This window comes from Coturnix japonica, chromosome 3 (assembly GCF_001577835.2).
Source record: "Coturnix japonica isolate 7356 chromosome 3, Coturnix japonica 2.1, whole genome shotgun sequence".
NCBI lineage: Eukaryota > Metazoa > Chordata > Aves > Galliformes > Phasianidae > Coturnix > Coturnix japonica.
In genome coordinates, this window is record NC_029518.1 from 1,535,133 (window position 1) to 1,556,728 (window position 21,596).

A 21,596-nucleotide genomic window follows, 5' to 3' on the forward strand; every position below is an offset into this window, starting at 1 on the left:
AAGCTGGTAGACAGCAGACCTGAAACTGGTCCTTGTTAGAAGTGGATATGCAGCTATAGCTTTCATCCACCATCATTTGTGCTTTGCCTCTTTCCTCTCCCCTCTTACATCTGCCTGCAGCCATCACAGATTGCTCTTTCTCTCCTTCCCACCCTCCAAGCTGTGCACTGTCCCTTTTCCACCCCCATTTCCCAGAGCATCCTCTGACAGCAGATGCCATGGGCACTTTTTGTGGTCTAAGAAGGAGAGAGGTAGGAAATGGGGAAGGCGGGTCCCAGCTTGTCACCCAAGCTGGGACAGCAGTCAGAACCAGCAGAGTTCAACCTCAAAAACAGGAGTTTTACTGAGTCAAATTAGTGACCCAAGTCACACAGGAACAGGGAGGGCGATTACAATTCAAGGCAATCTATACTCATGTCTTTTCCTAGGCTGCTCTGGTAGCACAGTGTAGCTGGAGCCAAAGGAAACTCTGCAGCTGATTTCACCATCAGGATAAAGTCAGCCCTACCGGCACAGGCAGAATTCAGCCCTGAAGGTATACGAATAATGTCTCCCCAACCAGCACATGATATCGCTGCTCGTGTTGTGCTCCTTTCAGTAAGAGACAAGGAGGGCCTCTTGGACTATCCAGTGGTTCGTGGTGTTCAGGACATACAGTGATACCCGCTTAATGAAGGAGGAGGAACAGGATACACCGTGACACACAGACAATAAATCATTGCTCCCATCCCAGCTGGGAAGCAAGCAGTGGTCACAGCCTGCTCATCCAGTCCAACAGGTACAGAACTGTGACAGCAGCACATGACCTCAGCCTGCACCTCCCAACAAACACCCTCTAGTTCTGCCTTCCCAGAGCAGATACACAGCCTGCAGTGACAGGTCACCACGCATGTGGTCATACAGATTAAACATGCTTTTCTGAGACACGGAAGCTATGTTTTCTCTGTGATGAAGCAGCATCCCACATTCTTATTAACCTGTGTGGGTTAAAGCAAATTGAATTGGCAGCTTTCATAGTTTGCTAGTGCCAGAATTGGTTTGTTCCTGTGTCTGTAGTGCACCGAGTATGGCACAGATCTCTTTCCTATGGCCTGTCTGCATTACTCCTGAGAACAACAGCACAAGGCATTGCGGGTTGATCCTTTGGAAGATACTTTGCCCAGCGCGTTACACAGTGCCCTTTGTAACCAAGGGCCGCCAGATCAGGTGTCGGTGGGGACTGACATTGCCCAGGTGATTACGGGGAGCTGCTGGGACACGCAGGGCTGAGCAGCACCGACGTCAGTTCATTCAGGAGGGGCAGAGCTTCGGTGGGAAGCCCCGTGACATCGCTTCGTCGCCATCCGGCCCCATACACACCCCAACAGCGGCACTCAGGCCCAGCAGGCCGCGCCCCGCCCCATCGCGCCCCGCCCGCCGGCTCGCCCGGCTGCCACGTCTGCCCGCCGCCCCCCCCCGCCCGGCTGCTCCGCGCCCAATGCGCAGCGCCGCGCCGACGGGGCCGAGGGAAGAAAGGCCTGCCCGCGCGCATGCACCGCCGCCTCCGCGGGGGCCGCCGGGAAAGCGAGTCTTCCGCCCCATGCGCGGCCGCCCGCGGGCGCGGGGCGGAGGGCGGGGCGCGGACTCGCTTTCCCGGCGTGCCTCGCGGCCGCCCCCCGGCCATGTAAGCGCCGCTCGGCGAGACGCCGCCCCGTTTCCTGGTTGGGCTCCGGCGGCCATTTTGGGCTGAGGAGCGAGCGCGGAGGCCGCGGAGCGGGCAGGGCGCCGGCGGAGGGGCAGGACGAGCCGAGCGCCGACAGAAGGCGGGAGCCGTTGGACGCCTGCATCCGCGGAGCGCCCGCCTCGGCGGCGGGACGTGCCAGGCCGCGACCGCCACCCCTCACAGCGCGCTCGCCGTCCCTCGGGCCGCGGGCCCCACGGACATGTCCAGCATGAACCCCGAATAGTGAGTGCGGGGCGGCGGGGCGGGCGGGGAATGGCGGAACGCGGCGGGGCGGCTGCGGGCTGCGGGGCCTTCCGGGCGGCGGCCTCCCCGCGGGGCTGGGTGACGGGGCGCGGCCATGGGGCTGAAGGGCGGCGGTGAAACGCTTGGCCATCCCGGGCCCCATCCGGGCCGCTGTGCGCTCACGGCCCGGCTCCGGAGCGCCGCGAGGGGACGCGCTTTGTGAAAGCCGATCCGGGCCGGCGGCTCGGCAGGCGGAGGTCCACCCTTCGCTTAGCTGCGAGTCATGTGTGTGTCACATGGCTCTTGCAAAACACCTCGAGCCTCTGGGTTTTGCAACGCCGGGGCTCGGTAACGAAGCGCTCCGAGGGGCCCGAGCCTTTCCGCAGAGCCCGAGGGCGGCCCGGCTGTTTGGGGGGTTGCTGGAGCTCGCACCGTGTCTGTGCCGTCTCCCCTCTCAGCCGCTGGGAGCGGGGTTGAGCCCCGGGCCGGGGGCTGCCATAGCCTGGCAGCACTGAGAACGGCTTCTGTGACCCCCCCCCCCCCATATCCCCATAGGGCCGTCAGGAACGGTCGGCGTAGCTCTGCTCCTTGTTCTTCACATGAAGAATAGGAGGAGAGACTTGGGAAGAGCTAAAAAAACATTTCCAAAACAGCTGGAGTGTTTATAGGGTTCTTTATGTTGGTTTTGCCAGCACTCCGGTTTGGGATGACAAAGCTGCTGTGCCCTCTGCTGTAACCGGAGTGGCTGTGGTGTTGAGCTGCGTGCATTGGATGGCATGGCTGCTCCAGATGACGCTCAACCAACTTATGTCCTTAGAGCTTATTCTTTCTCCCAGTGCTGGCTTGCGTAGCTGTGCCTTTGTGCTCCCGGCACATGGCAGCCTGACTGCGAGCACTCTGTGCTCATTAAATCACCTGAAGAGCGAACAGAAACAGAAGGCGAAGTAATCATCATCTGGTTGGAGATAGTTTGTGAAAACCAAGAGGTACAGCCAGCAACTCAGATTACATCTTGGCAAGGTTACATAACCAGCATGTTGGTGTGGGTTCAGGAAACATGAAAGCAGCAGTGGGATGCAGCCAGTGGGTGAGTGACCAACAAGTGCTGGTTGCCTTTATGGATGTGGAAGCTCCCAAGGACCCACCTGAGTTCATCCTGTGCATGAGCAGATTTTGGAGCCGGAGGCTGCCTGCAGTGTGCGAGGCCAGGCTGTGAGTTGCTGGGGGAAGAAGGAGTTCTTCCCACAGCTTTTGGGCTCTCGAAAGCAGATTGAAAAGGAAAGGCTGTAGTTTAAGATTAACTCGTGATATTAAAGTGTCACTTCCTGACAGGGCCAACTCTGCCGGATAAGAGATGGGAAGAGTGCAGTGAGATTGACAGATATTTGCTTTCCCTGTAGTATATTTTGATCAATGTTAAACCACAAGTTAAGACTGGTAGGGCTGGCACCTTCTTTATAGTCCATCTGTTACAGGTGCAGGTGTCCATTTGTCATTCTAGCAGTGCCTTGCCTGTAATGTATATATCCTTACCACAGCCCCACACCCTGTTTCCCTGGTATGCCTGGGTTCCATCAGCGGGTCAGGTGAATTTTGTAGTAGAAAAAGACTTGCATTCTTCATTTGGTTTATTTAAAAAGTCACGGGATTAGAAGCACGGTTTCAGAGCTTGTAGGGACTGCGTGCTTCTGAGAGATTCCATGGCATTTCAGTGCTCATGACAGCTCAGTGGGGTGATGAGTGTGCAGCTCCCTCTGTGTGAAGAAGGGCTGGCTGAGATGTCGGTGTGGTGTTTGTGAAGCCACGTTCTCAAAACATCTGTCTGGCCAGTGCTGGGTTGCGTTCCTTTGTGTTCCTCCCCCGCTGTGGTGTTTCAGTAAGCAAAGCGTCAATCTTGACTTCGGTGTCAAGGTCTTGCCAGGTCTGGTGCTTCCTACCTGTTGTGCAAGCTGTGTGCAGCAGCTGCTTGCTGCCAACGCCACAGGGTGAGCAGGTCAGCAGTGCTGGGAGTTCATCAGGCTGAGTGCTATGTCATGTCTGGGTTTCATGCTGGGGAGCTCTAAGGGGAATGAGGAAACGTTTTTGGAATACATTTGCTTCTAGTATTCAGAGGTGTTACCAAATACCTGTGCGGGCTTTTCATCCTGTATGGTGGAATTCAGTGCACGATGATTGAGTGACAGCTCTGGGTTGCTGGGGACATCTGGAGTCACGTGTTTTAACCTTTCCAAACCACAGTGTGCATTGCAGGGTGGCATTGTCTTCTGATTCTGTTGGCTTCCACAAGCAGGGTGTAATCAGTGGCAGTTGTGCCCCTCTTCAGAATTTCTTGGGTGGTAGAACAAAGACAGAAAATTAGAGGCTGCTGTGTCTGTTTGCAACAACCCTGCAGCTGACGTGAGTGATTAAAGCTGATTCCAGCAGCTCCCTGTAGGGGATGGATGTCTACCTTGTCTTGTCTGTCTTGGGATAAAGCCTTCCTGATACTGGGAAAGAAAGGACACTTTCACCTGTGTGAACAACAGCATTGTATGCACGCAGATCCCTCATTCTGTGTGGCTTTGGCCTCATCTGTCCTGAGCTCTTCCTGTCTGTAGCTTGGAGGATCTGTGATAGTGCTACTCCCCACTCGGATGTGACGGTGCTCTTTGGTATCTCATCTGTTGCAAGAGGCAATCAATCAAACTTAGTATTATCCAACCCTTCTGACAAGGAGGATGGAAGAACTTGCCTTGCAATTGCTGTGTGTCCTCCTCCAGTGTGCTGTCTTGTATGGGTGCTAAGTATGCCTGCGTGTATACATAATGAGAAATGGCTGAATGGTCAGTGTGAATTTGTGCCACCTCAGAGCGGTGTGGAGAAGCTGTAACCAAGGCTTTCTGTGCTCTGAGAGCCAGCAACCAAACTCCTTGGCCCTGAGAAGCAAAACTCAGTAGCTTCAGAAATGGTTGTTGAGCTTCAGAGCCAACACCAAAATTAACCTGTGTGACTTGGACACATGAGAGCAGTGGAAGCTGTTTATTCCATCAGCTGAGTTCAGTCTGGAAATAGACTTCGGTAAAGCTTTGTAGTTTGTTTTCATTTCTGTAGGATTTAAACTGTTAGAAGCGTAACATCATGCTCTGTGTAGCACTGTTCATTTGGTTCCCAAGGTCTGTACATAGACACCTCGTGTTTTAAAGACTCCTGAAGCAGCTGTACCTAGAAATGCAGCGTGCAGTTGGATATTATACATGCAGTAACCTTTGTTTTTGAGAGCCCAAGCAGCAAGGTTCCACTTTCAGTTATCCTTGAGTTCACACCGGTCTAAGTTCAGTAATGCTCAGCTGGTGAAAGTAGGGTTATGACACAGTGCCTGTTTTTTGGGGTGGGAGCCACTTGATAAAGGCCACTGCCTTGTACCAGGGCCAGAGCAGAGCTGGAGCTGCTCTGGGTTGCTTCTGAAATAGAGTGAAGTCAGGAAGGCCATAGTGGTAAAGCAGTTTTCTTTAAGGCTTTTGGATTCCTGTTGCTTTAATTTAGCAGTAGTGCTCTATAAGCTGAGACAGCCCTTCTTTGCTTCTGGACAGTAAGTGCTTGCATGTGAAATGGAAGACTATAATAGCAGGATAGAGGTGGCTGCCTTGAGCAGCAGGAGTAGGGGAGGACAGGCCACGTGGTGCCTGGGGGCTGAGGACACCTGCACCTTCCTGATGGCAGCTCCACACTGAGCCTTATCTACACTAGGAATGAATGCTTTTCTCCCAACATTAGCAGCAGTGTTTTAGTGAGAACAGTGGTAATATTCATGTGATACTGTTCTTAAGGAGATTACAAATGTGCTGCAGGCTCTCATACTTTCAAATGTATTAATGCTTTCCAGAAGTAATAATTTAGTCTTGCAGGAAACTTAAGCTTTGCCAGGAACTTAACAACCAAAATGTTCTGTGAAACTTGAAAGCTAAGGCAGCTGTAGCTTCAGTTTGTGATCATGGGGGAGGAGGAATAGGTTGAACTGCAGGCCAGGTCTGAGAGCTGTGTGCCTTCCCCTCACCCTTCAGCCGATGTCACTCTTCTCTTTTGTTCTCAGGGCAGTAAATCCTTGGTGGTCAGTAAGGAGACTTCAGTACAGTTGCTTGGGGGTAGATCCTGCCTTAGGTCCGGGTGGAGTGGCAGGCTGGGGAAGCACTGAGGTAGCTGTAAGGCTGGCCATGCAGTTCTGCTGGCTTGCCGTCATCTTAGAGCCCATCATGATGGAATGCCTCATTGCTGTGGCAGCTTCTGTTTTTGGCCCACAAGACATATGGAACTGCTTCACAAAGGTGAAGCTCACAGATGGGCCTGAGCTTTGTGAGCGGCCTGTCAGTGCTGTCCTGGGCAGTGATCACCAGTGTGAGCCACTGGCACTAATAGTCCCCCTGGTAAGTAGTAGCTCTTGATCTGTCTTGAAGCTGTTGAGATAAGTGGGTTGTGTGTGTGCAATCAGACTTATCTCTCCTGAACTATTTGGGTTAGTAACTGTCATTTTACTGAAACAGTCTTGCTTCGTGTTAGTATGTGACTTGACAGTAGTGAGTTCTGGTGGCCATTAACTGCTAAATATGTTTTAGATGACTGATTCTTGGAATATGTTGAGTGCTTTTTACTTCATTTTGTGTAGGAAACACATTTTCTTTGGAAGATTAGCTATTAGTTATTAGTTATTAGTTATTTAGTTATTTAAATATTAGTTATTTAATCTTTGGAAGATTAGCTATTAGTTATTTACCACTTCTCTCAAGGCTATAGACACAAGCCTAACGTGGGTTAGTCTAACACAGGTTACCTGCTTGCTGCAGGCGGTGGTTCACATCATACCACTGTCATCCAGAGCACAGATGTGTGCTGGTATCACACCTGAGCATAAATACATTCCCATTTGGCGATGGCTTTTACTTTCCTTTCTGGAAGACCAGTAGAGTATGTGGCCATTCTGCTGTTAAGTCTGCAGCAGAGGGCAAGTGTTCATTTCCTGTTAGCAGGTCGTTAAACTTAATTTAGGTGTACTAGCTGTTAACGGTGTGTATTCAGTTGTTTTCTGCTGAAATTAAGTTTGAGTAATTTAAAATGAGAGAAGAACTGTTTGCTTTTACCAGCTGTTGATGGAGTTGCACAGTGGCATTGGGCCTATGACTTAAAAATGGTGTGGAGAAAGCTTGCTGACCACCAGAACTATGACTTCTGCCATCTGTTGCTGCAGTTGCTCAATCAAAGAGCAAGGCTTGCACTTAACTGGGAAGTGTGGTTTCAGCTTTAGCTAGACCACAAAGGGCTGAAGCAGGGCTCTCCTGCCTTGCTGATAGGTCAGTGTCCTCAGTGCAACTTCCTAGGAAGAAATGCTTCAATCCAAAAATGCTGCATGCAGAACATGCTCCTCACACTTCCCTTCCAAAGCAAATTGACTTGTGAAAGTGTCTGAACTGGGTAAGAGGAGTTTGGAGTCGAAGGTGCCTGTTCTCTAGCAGTGAATTTATTTATCCAGTCAAATATAATATGTTGCTTTAACAAACTTGTCTGTCAGTGGCATTTTTCATTAAGTGCTGTTTTTTCTTCTTGCAGTGACTATTTATTCAAGCTACTTCTGATTGGAGACTCCGGTGTTGGGAAATCTTGCCTTCTACTTAGGTTTGCAGTAAGTGATTGTGCTTAAAATTTATTGAATAACAAAAAAAAACTGCTGGTTACTTAAGGAGACTTTATCTGCTGTAAGAACTGCTTGAAAGGACTGATGTCTGTTAAGTGGTAATACCAAGCCATAATCAAAGTATTCCAAAGCCCTCCTGTCTTCTGCACTTGTTTCCAGCTGGTATATCCTCAACAAGTAAGGACAGATGTAGAGGATGTGCAGTTAAGTTTGATTGTCACACTTTCACATGAGGGAGAATATCCTAATAGTCGGTTTCAATACTATAGCAGATGATGGTGGCAGTTCTTACCCAAACAGCTGCTCTGGTAGGAGCCTGCTGTGCTGCATGTTACCTGCAGGAAGTGGTGGTGTGCCGTGCACCAGCAGCATCACACAGGTGGAAACTATCAGGGCAAATCATGCTGCTTTTATAGGACAGGGTAATGTGTAAAGCAGCATGAACACTTGATGTAACCTTCTCTGCTCCTAGAGCTGGAGTTGGTGGATTGGAAATGACACGAGGGCTGGAGAGTACTCCCACATCAGTCTAGCCTGTTCTTCCTGCAGATGCTTTCGAATACATTTTGTTTTCATGTGAATTGTCCAAATTTCATTTTTGGTAACCAGCTTGAGTTTGTGCTCACTTACATGATGTTTCTTTAAGTAGCTTTTTCCTGTGGAAATTTGACTTCCTAGCTGAGTTGTTTTTTTTTTTAACTTGATATATGAAGTCATTGCAGCATTCACTTACACGTGCTCCTGCTGTAGGTTAAGCAGCAGCAAGCTTTTCGAGCACATCTTTCTGAGTGTTGAAATGTTAAGGACATAAATGTCGCATTCTGAAAGGTTTAATGCTTTATTTCTACATTCTGCTCCTTCAGGCAGTTGTATTAGCTGAGGTATTTTCCATTCACAATGCAAGGAAATCCCATGCTTTTGTGCCAGCTGCTGGTTATATAGAGCCTTTTGTGGCATATTTTACCCCATCCTGCTGGTACTTCAGGGATGTAAGCTCCTTTGTGCCAGTAGGCTCATGGTCACTAGAACGTAGCAGTGAGCTCAAGGTTCCTGTGCTCCCTAAGGCCAGCTGGAAGCTCAGAGCAGCTGTGCGTGCTGTTAAACCAGTGCTGCCATTGGCTTCCTGTGTTTACTCAGACTGCAGCAGGGGACTTCAACATGGGAGCCTGAGCTGTAACTCTAAACTGCCTTAGCAACCAAAGGATCTGAAATTCAGATGAGTGTGACTGAGGCAAAGCCTTTACCTTCTTGGAGATAGCTACTGTGTAACAGATAAAGAAATCTCCTAGGAAGATAAAAATTTGAGGCATTTTAATGACCATCATAGTTATTCTGAGTAGCTCCTCAGTTTGCCAACTTGAACAAAGGCTGTCTTTTAAGCTATGGTTTGAGAGGGCATAATGTAGTGGTTTTCAAAATGAGTTTTACTGACTAGATGTGGCACACAAATCTTGTTTTATGCCATGCTTTATACTATTGATAAATTTCTGAAGAGTAAATATTGATTGAAGAGGTGCAGGTAACCATTGGACTTTGTAATGGATGGTCAGACCACTTTTTGCTGGAGAGCTAAGTAGCTTTGTTTGCATGGTGTTTGTCTGTTGCATAATTATGTAGGTGACTGCAGAAGGGCAGCTGGCTTGACTTCTGTTCACTTTTTCCTAGGATGACACGTACACAGAAAGTTACATCAGCACAATTGGTGTGGACTTCAAAATCAGAACTATAGAACTAGATGGGAAAACAATCAAGCTTCAGATAGTAAGTAGTATCTCTCAACTCCTGGCTATCTCAGTCTGTTAAAACATGGTTACCTTCGTGATTACCAGTACTTATATTTGATTATATTTTAATGATTAAAATGGTGTCTTCCCTGTACCCAGAGGATAGGCAATTGTTACGGGACTTTCCATTGCCTGTTTCTGAAGAAGGGTGCTGATAAAGCCTGCTGGCCCAAAGGGGGAAATGAGCTGTTATTTTTCTCTTCCTCTGGGAAGAAAAGAAAGCTGAAGTGTTAGAAGGCACTGTGGGCAATGAGCTGGGTGGGGGGTAGGATCCTGTACTGGTGTGTTCTCATCAAAACCGTGCTCATTCTGCAGTAGTTAGCAAGGATTTGCACAAGGACATCACGCTACTTCCCCAGATGCCCAGTTTCTCAGCAGCTGTTAACAGCTGTCTGCACTGTTTAGTGCTGGAAGTGTGTTCTCATGCATCTGAAAGGAGAAGGTGACACAAATGCTTGTTAATTGACTTGTCTGACTTAGCATTGGCTGCCTTGTGGTTGTTTGGCCTTTCCCTTAGAGGAAGCAGGGAAGAGGCTTGGCAGCTTTTTCCTCTAATCTTGAAGCACTCCAGAACAGTGACTTGTGTAATGAAATCTAATATCTGTACAAGGTCACACAATCCCTGTCAGCCATTGCTTCCAGCTCAAGCGGAGGCACTCGGGATGGGAAGGCAGTGACTCAGGGATTTCAGGTTGTGTTGTGGAGCAGCAGTCCAGTTCACGGCCAGAAACCTCTGTGGTTGAGCCTGCAGACCTCCGGAGCCAGGAATGCTGTCAGGACTGAAATCTGTCTCCGAGTCTGGCTATTTTTAATATGTGCTCAGCCCTGCTCATGATGTGACCCAGGGCACAGTGGTGTTTGGGTGAGTGCTGTTCCTGCCCTGGCAGGGGAAGAAGTCAAGAACCACAGTCCTTCCTTAGCAAAGGTGGTGTTGCCTTTGCAGCTCCTGTACCATGGAAGCTGAAGGGATTGGTAATGTTAAAAGATGCCCACACCTGTCTAATATTATCAGGTTTTAAAGCCCTGGCTTGTATGTTTGTTCGCCTCACCACTGCACTGTAGCTTCTGTTGAGGTCCATATGATGTGAAATGTTTTCTTCATTGAGATACTTTTAGTGCACTTGTCCAAAAACCAAACAGACTGGTAGTTCTAGAAAAGCACCTACTGAAGTGTGCTTCTCAGTTAAAACATTGATCATCTTCAATCCTGTTTGTTTCTGTCTCTGTAGTTGTGTCTTGGCTATGCCTGCAGCTGGGTGGCTGCTCAGCCAAGCTGCATTTCCACAAGGTTGTGTAACACTGGTACAGCTACAGTGCAGTAACTGGTCCTGTTTGTCTTGCAGTGGGACACAGCGGGACAGGAGAGGTTTCGAACTATCACTTCCAGTTACTATAGAGGAGCTCATGGCATCATAGTTGTGTATGATGTTACAGATCAGGTAAGGGGTGAATCTGTGCATGGTGTTTTCCCACATGGACTGCACTAGGCTGGTATGTGAATAAATGCAATCTGATGCTTTTTGCACTGTCCAGGATTTTAACAACTTGGCCTTTTGTAAGTATACAAGTGGCATGTTCTTCTGACTGTGTTAATGTTCATCAAGCTGAATGTGTGTTAGTGTCTGGTTCAGGGCTTAACATGGAAATAAAAGGAGCTCTGGGATATGTGGCTGTAAAGCAGTGGTACGCTGGGCTTAAGCTAAGATCTGCTGGGCAGGTAACTGTGTTGTGTGGATATTTCTCAGCCTGCCTTTGGCAGCAGGAGCTTTGAGTTACTGATGAAGTTGCTGAAAGATGTACTTGAATGTACTTGAACTTTGGACTGCACTGAAGACTGGAATTTGAAACAGTGTGTGCAGCATACAACTGAGCCAGTGTTTTCTGTGCATCTCTGAAGATTACTGGTGCTGTTGTGCTGCCTGAAGGGCTCTTTGGAAGCATTGAGCATCCTGAGCTAATAGGAAAGGAGCAGTTGGGTTTAGTACTAACCTGAACATCATTTCAGTGTGGCAGTTCTGTATTTCTGGAGTCAAAGACTGTTCCATTTTCTCCACGACAATGTGGTTTGCACCTTGTAGCTAGTGCTCTTAATACCTGGGTTGGTTATGCTCTCAGCTGAATGCCTCTTCTCTCTGCTAGAGGAAGAGGAGGAGTCCCTGATGGTGTATGTTGGCCATTCAGCAGGGAAATACAAAGGGGTGGAGGGGGAAATGCAGCAGTGGAGGAAGGGTGATTGTGCAGGGCTTGGAGCAATGAATTCTAGAGTTTCTAGATCCGGTGTTGACTTCCTTGTCCTGAGATAATCAGGGGAGTGCCAAGTTGTGGATAAATACAGCAGCATTATTGTTCTGTCCCTTGTGGTTGTGATGTGGATGTTAAGTATGCTCATCTTCATCTTTTTTCCAGTTATTACCAAGTAGTGCTGGCCTGTGCTCGCGGTGAGGGCTCTTGCTTACAGTTCTCTTGTCTCCTAGGAGTCTTTCAATAATGTAAAACAGTGGCTGCAGGAGATAGACCGTTATGCCAGTGAAAACGTCAACAAGTTGTTGGTGGGGAACAAATGTGATCTGACCACAAAGAAAGTAGTAGACTATACAACAGCAAAGGTATGTTGATAATATACTTGCGTGGCTGAGCACTGCCCTGGGTGTTGCAAATGCAGCTGAGTAGTGTCTGCAAGCACCTCGGTACCAAGATGGCAGCGTGCCATGAGCACAGGGAGCTTAGGTGCACAGCAGGCTGGGGCTTGGGAGTGGGGTTGTGGTCTGGAAGCTTTTAGCTCATTTGCTGGGAAGCAAGGTGAGGTATGAATCTGTACATGAGCTCACTGTGCACTGTTTCTCGATTTGCAGGAATTTGCAGATTCTCTTGGAATTCCCTTTTTGGAAACCAGCGCAAAGAACGCCACAAATGTAGAACAGTCTTTCATGACCATGGCTGCTGAGATTAAAAAACGAATGGGTCCCGGAGCGACTGCTGGTGGTGCAGAGAAGTCTAATGTTAAAATTCAGAGCACTCCAGTCAAGCAGTCTAGCGGAGGTTGCTGCTAAAACTTGCCTCCCCCCCTTTTGTCTCACAACAATGAATTTGCAATCTGAACCCAAGTAAAAAAAAAAAACAACCATAAAACAAAAAACAAAACAAAAAAAAATATTGCCTGAATTGTACTGTATGTAGCTGCACTACAACAGATTCTTACCGTCTCCACAAAGGTCAGAGATTGTAAATGGTCAATACTGACTTTTTTTATTCCCTTGACTCAAGACAGCTAACTTCATTTTCAGAACTGTTTTAAACCTTTTGTGTGCTGGTTTATAAACGTGTAATCCTTGTTGCTTTTCCTGATACCAGACTGTTTTCCTGTGGTTGGTTAGGATGTATTTTTGTTTCGATGTTTCTCTTGGCATGTTTAGATGTCAGGTTTAGTCTTCTGAAGATGAAGTTTAGCCATTTTGTATCAAACAGCACAACAGTGTCTGTCGGTTTCCATGCATAAAATTTAGTAAGCTGTATGTAAGACCTGATTTGCTAGTTCCTTCTTGTAGAATTCTAAATGGAAAAGATCACACACTATCTCTGATTAATAGTTTCTTCATACTCTCTGCATATAATTTGTGGCTGCGGAATATTGTAATTTGTTGCACAATATGTAACAAACCTGAAGAAATGTTTAATAAATATTGTACTTATTGGAAGTAATATCCAACTGTATGGTGATAAATATTGTCTTAATTTGTATTGGCTAAAGGGGAGATCAGGCTTGCGTTGTGCACAAAACATATCTTGGTGCAGCCATGGCTCTCAGACCTTGTAGTCGAGCAGAGACCTTCCCTGCAACAATTAGTGCTGTGCCCCAATTAGCCTGAGCAGTGGTGGTGCTGAAGGTGCACACGCTGTAGCAGGAACAGCCTGGTGTTGGTGGAGGTATTGCGCACTCTGAATGTACCGCAGCTCCCTGACTTAGTCTCAGAACTTATTTCTCAAGGATTCCACGTAGGGCATCTGTCTGCTGTGTGTGAGGGGAGAGGAGCAGTGTTTCCCTAACATGAGTGACTTCAGCATAACCTTGAGGCGGTGTAACTTTCTACCAGTATATTGTGTCTTTTCTATATACTGTTAATTCCATCCTCTTTAATTAATACTCTTCTTCATGCAGCAGCATAGTTTCTCTTCTGTTATGTGTAGAGGCAGCAGGAGGACGCAGTGGGGACGGGGCAGCCCCACCCCAGGCTGTCACTCCAGTTATTTCACCCAATGTGGAACTAACCAGCAGCTGGGAGGTTTGGCAGCGTGTGATTCGTTGTACAGAGCTAATCAAGTCATTAGTGCCTGATGTCTAGCTAAAAGCCACAGGGAAGCTAGCCTATAACACTTCCTATACATGTACAATTGTTCAGCTTTATCTAAACTCAAAACGTTCGGCCTATTCTGTAAATAGTCTCATGTTTGAAAGACCATGTAACATTCCCCTAGTAGTAAATACACCTTGTGGTAGTAAGAATATAGCCTAGGTATGTTGTGAGGTATAAACTAAAACTGGTGCAAATATCCTCTGATCATTTTTTTGGGGGGGGGGGGGGGAAGGATGGAACTTTGGCTAACAGCTTTCTTCAACATAGTTGCATCAATCAACAGGCAATTGTAATACATAAAGTATTGTCATGGTTAAGTTGAACTCTTCCACTTGAGTCCTTCACAATAAAGTGATGTGCTTTCTATTAGAGATGTGCTTGTTGGTATAATTCATTATAATGTAAGTGGCTCCTCCTTGAGGGCAGGAGCCATGGGGGTAGTGATCAGGAAGTGACCCAGAAGGTGTACTGAGGGCAAAACATCTTCCCTTCAGAGAACTGCACAAATGAACTTAAATGTTGAGATGCCTGCTACATGATATCCAAAACAATGTTAATATATACAGTAATAAAAGCATTGCAAAACCAACTTGGGCTACACCAGTTGTTTGGTGGTTTTTTGTTGTTTTATTGATTATGTTTAAGTCATGACTTAACGTGGTGGCACTGTTCAGTGGCCAGGTGGAGGGTAGAACAGGTTTAACAGCTCCCTGCTGAACTCGGCTCTTGCTTATGAGCTCCAGTATCGGCTCCTTGCATCTGTGCATAACAAAACAGCTCAGTGGGAGCTGATGGGTGACTATAAAGAAGGGTTGGCTCCCAAGAACCAGAAGGAGCTGCCAGTGTTGGCTTCCAGCACCTAGTTTTGAAGGGCACAAACACAAGCTGAGAACGCTGCTATTAGAATCACACAGCTTTACTTGGGTGTGAGTTGCACTGCACACTGTGGATCACTCAGTCCAAAAGACGCGCTCCTGACACGTGGAACGGAGCACTGTAATAAAAGAGAAAGCTACATTCCAATAAGAGAAGAAAAGGAGGCAGAGAGCTGTATGTTCCTCACTGCCGGAGCTCCGCAGCTTAGCGATACCAGGAGCCGAACAGCAGCTGTACAGCTTGTCCGTCTGCAGCTACAGTCAAAACCGAACCGAATGGGCCCACGTTGGCCAATACAGCGATGGTGTCCATGCAGAGCTGTCAGCGCTGCTGCTCTGCTCAGCCCTCCTGAGCCTGGCTAACAAAGCTCGGCACCTGCAATGAAACAGAAAGCTTCATCTTGGCCACCGGCTGCAACCCAAACCAAACCAACCCCACGCTGTGCCTCCATCAATCGCCTCCATATACACTCTCGAGAGCATGCAGTGTGCCTTTAAGAATTAGAGCAAAAAAGCTTTGTATTGCAGCGTTACCCTCTTCTAAAGCAATATTTATTTCCCCTTCGCCACTTGAATAAGGGTTCGATGTTCCCTCCCCCTTACCCTGCTCACCCACTGGGCTTCTGGTGCCTGAGCTGCCGCCTGCTGTGCACTGCTGCCGCCCTCCCCCTGCACAGGACCCACAGCAGCCAGGACCGACTGGTACAGGCGCTCTGCGTGGTTCTCCAGCTCCTCAGACTGCTTCTCGATCAATCCCAGCGTGTCCTTTAAGGCTGGAAAACAGAAGTCGTGAATGGAGTTATTAACGTGGCCGCTGGGTGGGGCTGTAAGAACAAAGAGAGCTCCACCTGCCCCACACAGACTTCTGAAGGAAACAGACTGTCAGATCTCACCCAGCAAGTCCATGTCTGCCCCTTCCAAACTGCAATGCAATGTTACAAAGGTGGCAGGATATGACATAGGAGGCTGCAGAGTAAGACTGGAAGTACAGAAATAGGGGCTCCCAAAAGAACCCTCTGTGCAAAGCACAAAAGTCGACCATTAAAACCCCTTTGGTGGCTGCAGATGAAGGCTTTTTGGCCACAGACATGCACGTATCCATCAGCCATGCAGGCAGCAAGCACCGTGATAGACGGCACGGCACAGAGCAGGGTCAAGGCACGGGGCAGCCAGATACACCTCTACATCAGTCCTTTCCTTACAGCCGCCTCCATTCTCACAGCAACAGCAACCTGCCCACCAGCTGCCAAGGATCTTGGGGGGCAGCTGTACCCACATGCAGCAGCTCCTGCTCACCTGGCGAACTGGAGGCCATGCAGTCGAGCAGAGCAGCTCCACGCTGCAGCACGCTCTCGGTCAGGCTCCGGTGGTCAGCTATATCCTTCCTGAACTCCTGGGGGGAGATGGGGAGCTCTACTTAGCAGCGTGTTGGGCAGCACCCACCCCAGCACGGCCGTGTGCACCAGGCCATACCCACCAGGTAACGGTGCAGCGCTGCCCTCACGCTGGCAGCATCGGGCATGGGGGGCACCCAGCCATCCGCCGTGTCCGCCACATCATACAGCCAACAGATGAGCTCCTCCAGCTGGTGGCAAAACACCTGCGTAACAAATCACAGCTGCAGCTCTGACAGCTCCCTGCCCTCCTCCTCACAGTGACCCAGATCCATGGAGTTCATCTGCAGCTGCTCCTCCCCAAGGGATCGTCTTGTTCCATTGAGTACCTTCATTTATCTTTAAAGTGTCTCAGTGAGGGATTATTTCTGTAGGATGCTGTGTAAAGCCCAGGGGCCTCTGCTCCCTCCAAAGCCTCCAGCCCTGCTCAGGAGTTGGGCTCTGTCTGAGAGCTGTGCTGCTGCCCCGGGTACAGAGAGCTCCCCAGGCAGACCCGTATGCCCCAGGTACGGCCCTCATACATCCCAGGCAAGGCCATGTTACAGTCCCAGGTAAGGCCTTGTTACCACTGGTTTGCAGAACAGCTGCCCCGACTTCCCAGCCCTACCAAGAAGTTGTGAACTCAGACCACCACCAGGGATAACCCAGAGAGCAGAAATGGTGTGAGGACGCAGAACTCCCCACTGCCAGAGGTTCTTGCTCTGAAGAAAATTACCTGCCCTGCTGAACGACAAGGTAACAGGTATAGCACAAGAAGGGACGTGGCCTCAAGTTGCACCAGGGGAGGGTCAGGTTTGCTATGAGGTGTTTCCAACAGTAATGATCCTATATTTCAACACTGTATGCAAAACCTCCCCACAAGATGCTTCAGCCCCTGGTCGCAGCCTACCTTAACGCACTGGGCGAGGGACTCGTTCCACTGTCCGCTCTCTGTGCGTGTCCCCTGCAGCACAGCCCTGCTGCTGGCAGGGAGATGGGGTCTGTGCAAGGGGTCTCTGTTGATTCTGCTGCTCGGCTGAGCGCTGTCCCAACCATAGGGGTGACATAGCCCAGCACTGCCTCCATTTCTCTCTCTTTGGTCCCTGCTTCCCACTTCTCCAACAGGAGCCCATTCAGATGAGAAGGTCTCCAGCCGATCACTGCGAGGCGGAGGGTCCCTTATAGTTAAGGAAAGATCAGATAAAATCTGAGACAACGTTTCCAGCTCCCGGAGCCGAGGAGGCAGCGAAAGGAATTCTTCATCAGCGTCCCACTCCCTTCTCAAGGGGAGTACTCGTGTTGTAGGCAGAAACCTCTCAGTGCTTCTCACCTTTCCTTTGTGACTGCTAAAGGGATTCCTGGTACACCAGCTTCCCCCATCCGCATCAGGGCAATCAAATGAACTCAGCCCCGCTAACCCGGATAATGTTAAACCCTTAGCAGAACCTCCAGCAGGACCTGCTGTGCCAGCGGAGGAAGAGCTCCTTGCCAAGGATGCTTTTGCAATGGGAGAAGGTTCATAGTGAGAGGCAGCTCCTGCACCGCCTGCTTGTCCAGCCACCGGGGTGGAGTATCTCCTGACAGAGGCCACAACCCCATGATGCTGATTTTCTCTCCTTCCCTGATCCTGCCAACTTAGACCATAGATGCTGGTTGATCTGAAAGTGCCCTCTGGAGACAGAGAAAAGCTGTCCAGATCTACTCCCGAGTCGTGGAAGAAAGGCTCCAGCGCCTTCCCAAGCTTGTACTTTGGCTTCAGCGGGTATGTATAGTCCAGCAAGTCCTCGTACTCCTTATTGGGGTTCCAGTGGGGGGACTGACGGTCCGGGGATGGGGGCAATGAATCAGGTATGGCGCATGCCCAGTAATCAGCCTGATAGGAGGACATCTTCCTGACGTGCTCCATGGTAGCACAGTCCTGCAGCAGGGGGCTGAGGGCCTTGCGTGCCCGTGGTGTCCTACCTCCTGTTGCCCTACCTCCTGTTGTCCTGCCTCCTGTTGTCCTGCCTCCCGTCACACCTGGCTGGCGGCACAGCTCCCAGGTGGCTGCAGAAGGTGTGTCCAGGCTGGCTGGTGAGCTGTGGGACGGCCTCCCTTCCTGCTGCTCAGAGATGCTGTTTTCCTCTAAAGAGAGAGTGGAGAAGCTCGATCTGGAGTGGCTCCGCGTGGGGCTCTTGGGGCTTGGCTGGGTTTGCTGAGGCAAAGATTCTGGTGGGGAGGAGGATGGGGACCAAGGTGCCTGGCTCCAGTGCCTGGAAGCGATGTGACGGATAGCAGCAGTGCTGCTTTCCTCTATAGAGTCCTGCAGGGACCCAGGGAGGGAAAAAAAGAAAGAGGCTTAAGGTGAATCTAATTCACGTGCTTGCTCAGTTTACAGCCCCGGCCATGTTACAAACCTCCCACACTGCCAGGAAATCCCAGTAAAAAGAACCAGGAGAAACACTTCTGGTGCTCAGGGAACAGTACATAATACTCGTGCTTTGTGCCCAGACAGAAAGGCCCTTTGTGCAGCCAGGCTACCGAGATAAAAGCCCAGCCCCAGCTCCGTCCCAAAAGGAGGCACGGACATGAGCTCTGTTCCAGCAGTGCGCCTGCACGCCAGGCCTCAGCGGGGCTTGTTTTTAAGGAAAGGCATCTGGAGGACTTGGAAAGCTGCGTGAGTCACTTGGCAGCCAGAGGCACTTACTTAAGGAGCTCCATTTTGAGCAGCTTCCAGCTCCACGGACAGCAACACAGGAACCAAGGCAACAGTGAAAGCTCCCCAGGACAGATGCTCCTTCCCACCCCACAGGCCCCCATCTCACCAGGACGCATTGGCAATACATGGGTCAGCACACCCCTCTCACCTGCTGCTGTTCCAGGAAGGACCAGTGGCCAAGGTAACAAGATGAATCGCCACTGCGGTCAGCTCCGTAGGTCAGCGGCCGTCTCTTCAAGCAGTCTGTTTTCATTCCAGGCAAGCTGGGTACGGGTGCTGTAACATCAGTGGCCAAACCACCATGTCCACTCACTGCCAGGCTCTCTGTGCTGTTCTGGGCAGCTTTGGCTTCTTCTGCACCTGAAAGCTGCTGCACATCGCTGACCAGCTCCAGGTGGTCCGTCTGTCTGTCCATGCAGTCCCACCTTCTGTAGCATTTGGCCTTCTGGCTCAGCGAGGCTTCAGAGAGCGACTTTGCCACATCCAGGGCCATCAGCATAGAGCAGCTTCTGAGTGATGCTGCTGAGTCCCAGTCTGTCTGAAATACACAACAAAAGATGTTCTCCACCTCCCCTCACCTCCAAGCAAAGTGAAAAAGCTGGGTGTGCTTTATAGCAAAGCCAGCAGTATGCCCAGGGGGCCAAGTAAAACCAAGGGCTTCTATCAGCACAGGCTGCCCAGGGAGCAGGTGGGGTCACCATCCCTGGAGGTGTTTAAGAACCGTGCACAGGTGGCACTGAGGGACATGGTAGGGATGGGGGGGGGGTTGAGCTTGGTGAGCTTGGAGGTCTTTTCCAACCTTAATGATTCTATGATTAATCACACCTGGGCATCAAAGTGAGCAGTATGTAGGAAAATTAGAGGGAGAGGTGGATGCCCCTGTTCATTGCAGAGGAGTAGCTGGACTAGATGGCCTTCATAGGTCCCTTCCAACTCCAAGGATTCCAAGATTCTATGACTTCCCAGGAGCTGACACTGAAATAGTGGCAGACTTTCACTGCTCACTAATGAGTTCAGCTGGGTCCGAGCAGATTCAGGAAGATCATAACTTCAGGCAGCAACACTCCTCCCTCCGGGGAAACCCGTGGCAGTGAACAAGGAGGTGCTTTGGAAGCACAGAGGCCCGGCCGGGGGGGGGCTTTGTGTTTCCACCCCCCTTCAGGCTGGGAACACGATCGCTGCTGTGGCTGTGAGGCAGCTAAATTCAGCACGGCAGTGACTGGCTCTTCCTGGACCTACTTAACCCTCTGCTGTTTGCCCCTTGGGTGACAAGGGCCGGACCCCGAGGGGCAGCGCTGTGCCCAGACGGCCACACCTGTCGGCTTTGTGGGATCGCAGGTCAGGCCGAATGCCAGAAGGTCAGACCCGACCTACGGGTGATTTAAAGGCCCAGCCTATCCGCTCAGATCAACGTGTTCGCAGCGGGGAGGAGTGACACGGGTGGCTGGGTTCCTTCCTCCACCCCCAGGTGACCTCACGTGCACAAGCAAACCACCAGGCGACAAATCCGACGGTACAACGCCTTCCATTCCGGACCCCGTCTCAGCCCACGTGCTCGCCGTGCCTTCCCCATGCCGTCATCGAGCATCCGCCCTCCCCCCGCACGGGCTTCAATGACCGCCTTCCCAGCCCCCCGCAGCCCCTCATTGCAGCACTTCCCCTTCCCCACACCGAGCGCCTCGTAGCACGGCGGGGCTCAGCCCTAAGGAAGCGGGGAGGCACAGGACCGGCACTCAGCGGCACCCAGCTCCGCTCCCGGCACCTTCGGCCGCCCCAAGCCCAGCTCCGCTCCCAGCACCTATCCCGTTTGCCCTGCAGTTCTCTCGCCGTTCCCGCAGTCATCCCCGCGGTTACTCTGCTCGGCTCCCCCCGGAAAACCCGCACAACCCTTCAGCCCCTCCCTGTCCGGCCCGCACGTACCGAGTAGCGGCTCCTTACGCAGCCCTGCCCCGCAGCCCCGCAGCTCTCGGTGCTTCGCATCCAATGGGAGCGCTGCGTGCCGCTCGGCCTGGCCCTCCCCCGGCGGGTGGGGGATTTAGCCCAGGAAAGAGATCAGATAGAAATTGCACTTCTCCTTTCTGGCCACACGATGTTCCCATCGCACCACCAACAAACACCCCGGCCTGATTGCACAGCCACAAAGGCAGGTGATCCCAGTCGGCATCCTCCTCCAAAGCAGTGAGCCGCATTAATGCAGATCACAGCTCACGGAGCTCCCACGGGGCACAGCGTACTCGTATGTCCATTTGAATGCTCCTAATGGGAAGACAGCAGAGATTTGATTTTCAATAACCCAACTTCAGTCTATGTGTCTGTAAGATAACCTGACTCTCAAAACAGCGATCCCATGCAACCCAAGCCATCCACCTGATAGCAGAACAACATGGTTTTGTCTTTCAATTAACTGACTTACAAAGTACTTCCCTACCTGTGTCTACCTGAAATGTAGAAGCATAGATGTGCCCAGACCGGCAGACAGTACCATGCAACACTTCATCTCTCTTGTTTGATGTCAATAACAATATCTAGCAAGCTCTAATGATGTCTAGATTGAGTCAACAGAGACTTGGCCTGGTGCTTGACACAGTTCTCATTAGAGATAAGGCCATCAACCCACACCTTCCCACAGGTCTGGTAAAGCACGGTGTCTCTCGGATGCTGTGGCACCGTAGGTCTGGCAGCACTTACCTCAGTAAACCTGCTCGTTTCAGGCAGCAGCCATCTCTGTGTCCAAAGCTGATGCTGGAACCAAGGTGCAAGAGCACTTCTCTGGTAGCAAATGGTCCCATGTTCCTCCACGTATCACCTGACAGCATCAGCAGGGTTCGACATGAATCACAGGACTTTAGGGCCACCCCAGGGCAGCTACAATCCCAGGTGATCACCAAACAAAAGCCGAAACATGAA

General features: G+C 50.4%; 2 protein-coding genes and 1 long non-coding RNA gene across 5 annotated transcripts; 1 reads left to right on the plus strand and 2 right to left on the minus strand.

Annotated features, from left to right (window-relative positions):
- Positions 1-1,694: 1,694 nt before the first annotated feature.
- RAB1A (RAB1A, member RAS oncogene family) lies at positions 1,695-14,332 on the plus strand. The gene is made up of 6 exons (XM_015856533.1): positions 1,695-1,945; positions 7,523-7,595; positions 9,273-9,368; positions 10,735-10,830; positions 11,866-11,997; positions 12,244-14,332. The coding sequence occupies exons 1-6, from the start codon at positions 1,923-1,925 to the stop codon at positions 12,439-12,441; spliced, it is 618 nt and encodes a 205-aa protein (XP_015712019.1). The 5' UTR covers positions 1,695-1,922; the 3' UTR covers positions 12,442-14,332.
- LOC107310679 lies at positions 2,600-5,374 on the minus strand. The gene is made up of 2 exons (XR_001553678.2): positions 3,091-5,374; positions 2,600-2,860 (listed from the first exon to the last, which is right to left on the minus strand). It is a non-coding gene; the product is annotated as an uncharacterized LOC107310679 (long non-coding RNA).
- CEP68 (centrosomal protein 68) lies at positions 13,958-20,728 on the minus strand. 3 transcript variants are annotated; one of them, XM_015856528.2, is made up of 7 exons: positions 20,610-20,728; positions 18,838-19,227; positions 16,902-18,293; positions 16,096-16,218; positions 15,915-16,011; positions 15,231-15,391; positions 13,958-14,994 (listed from the first exon to the last, which is right to left on the minus strand). In XM_015856528.2, the coding sequence occupies exons 1-7, from the start codon at positions 20,667-20,669 to the stop codon at positions 14,959-14,961; spliced, it is 2,259 nt and encodes a 752-aa protein (XP_015712014.1). In that variant the 5' UTR covers positions 20,670-20,728; the 3' UTR covers positions 13,958-14,958. The 3 variants fall into 3 exon arrangements, with proteins under 3 accessions (XP_015712014.1, XP_015712013.1, XP_015712016.1); XM_015856527.2 differs by having other exon boundaries at positions 15,222-15,391; XM_015856530.2 differs by lacking the exon at positions 20,610-20,728 and adding an exon at positions 20,488-20,583 and having other exon boundaries at positions 15,222-15,391; positions 18,838-19,223.
- Positions 20,729-21,596: the final 868 nt, after the last annotated feature.

Bases quoted from the DNA above. Each gene is read 5' to 3' on its own strand.
- RAB1A (XM_015856533.1), top strand. From the start codon at position 1,923: ATGTCCAGCATGAACCCCGAATA. The intron at 1,946-7,522 runs GTGAGTGCGGGG...TTCTTCTTGCAG, and splicing joins TCCAGCATGAACCCCGAATA to TGACTATTTATTCAAGCTAC. The intron at 7,596-9,272 runs GTAAGTGATTGT...ACTTTTTCCTAG, and splicing joins GCCTTCTACTTAGGTTTGCA to GATGACACGTACACAGAAAG.
- CEP68 (XM_015856527.2), bottom strand. From the start codon at position 20,669: ATGCGAAGCACCGAGAGCTGCGGGGCTGCGGGGCAGGGCTGCGTAAGG. The intron at 16,219-16,901 runs GTAGGCTGCGAC...TTTGTTACGCAG, and splicing joins CCCTCGCCCAGTGCGTTAAG to GTGTTTTGCCACCAGCTGGA. The intron at 14,995-15,221 runs GTAAGGGGGAGG...GTTTCATTGCAG, and splicing joins AAGCCCAGTGGGTGAGCAGG to GTGCCGAGCTTTGTTAGCCA.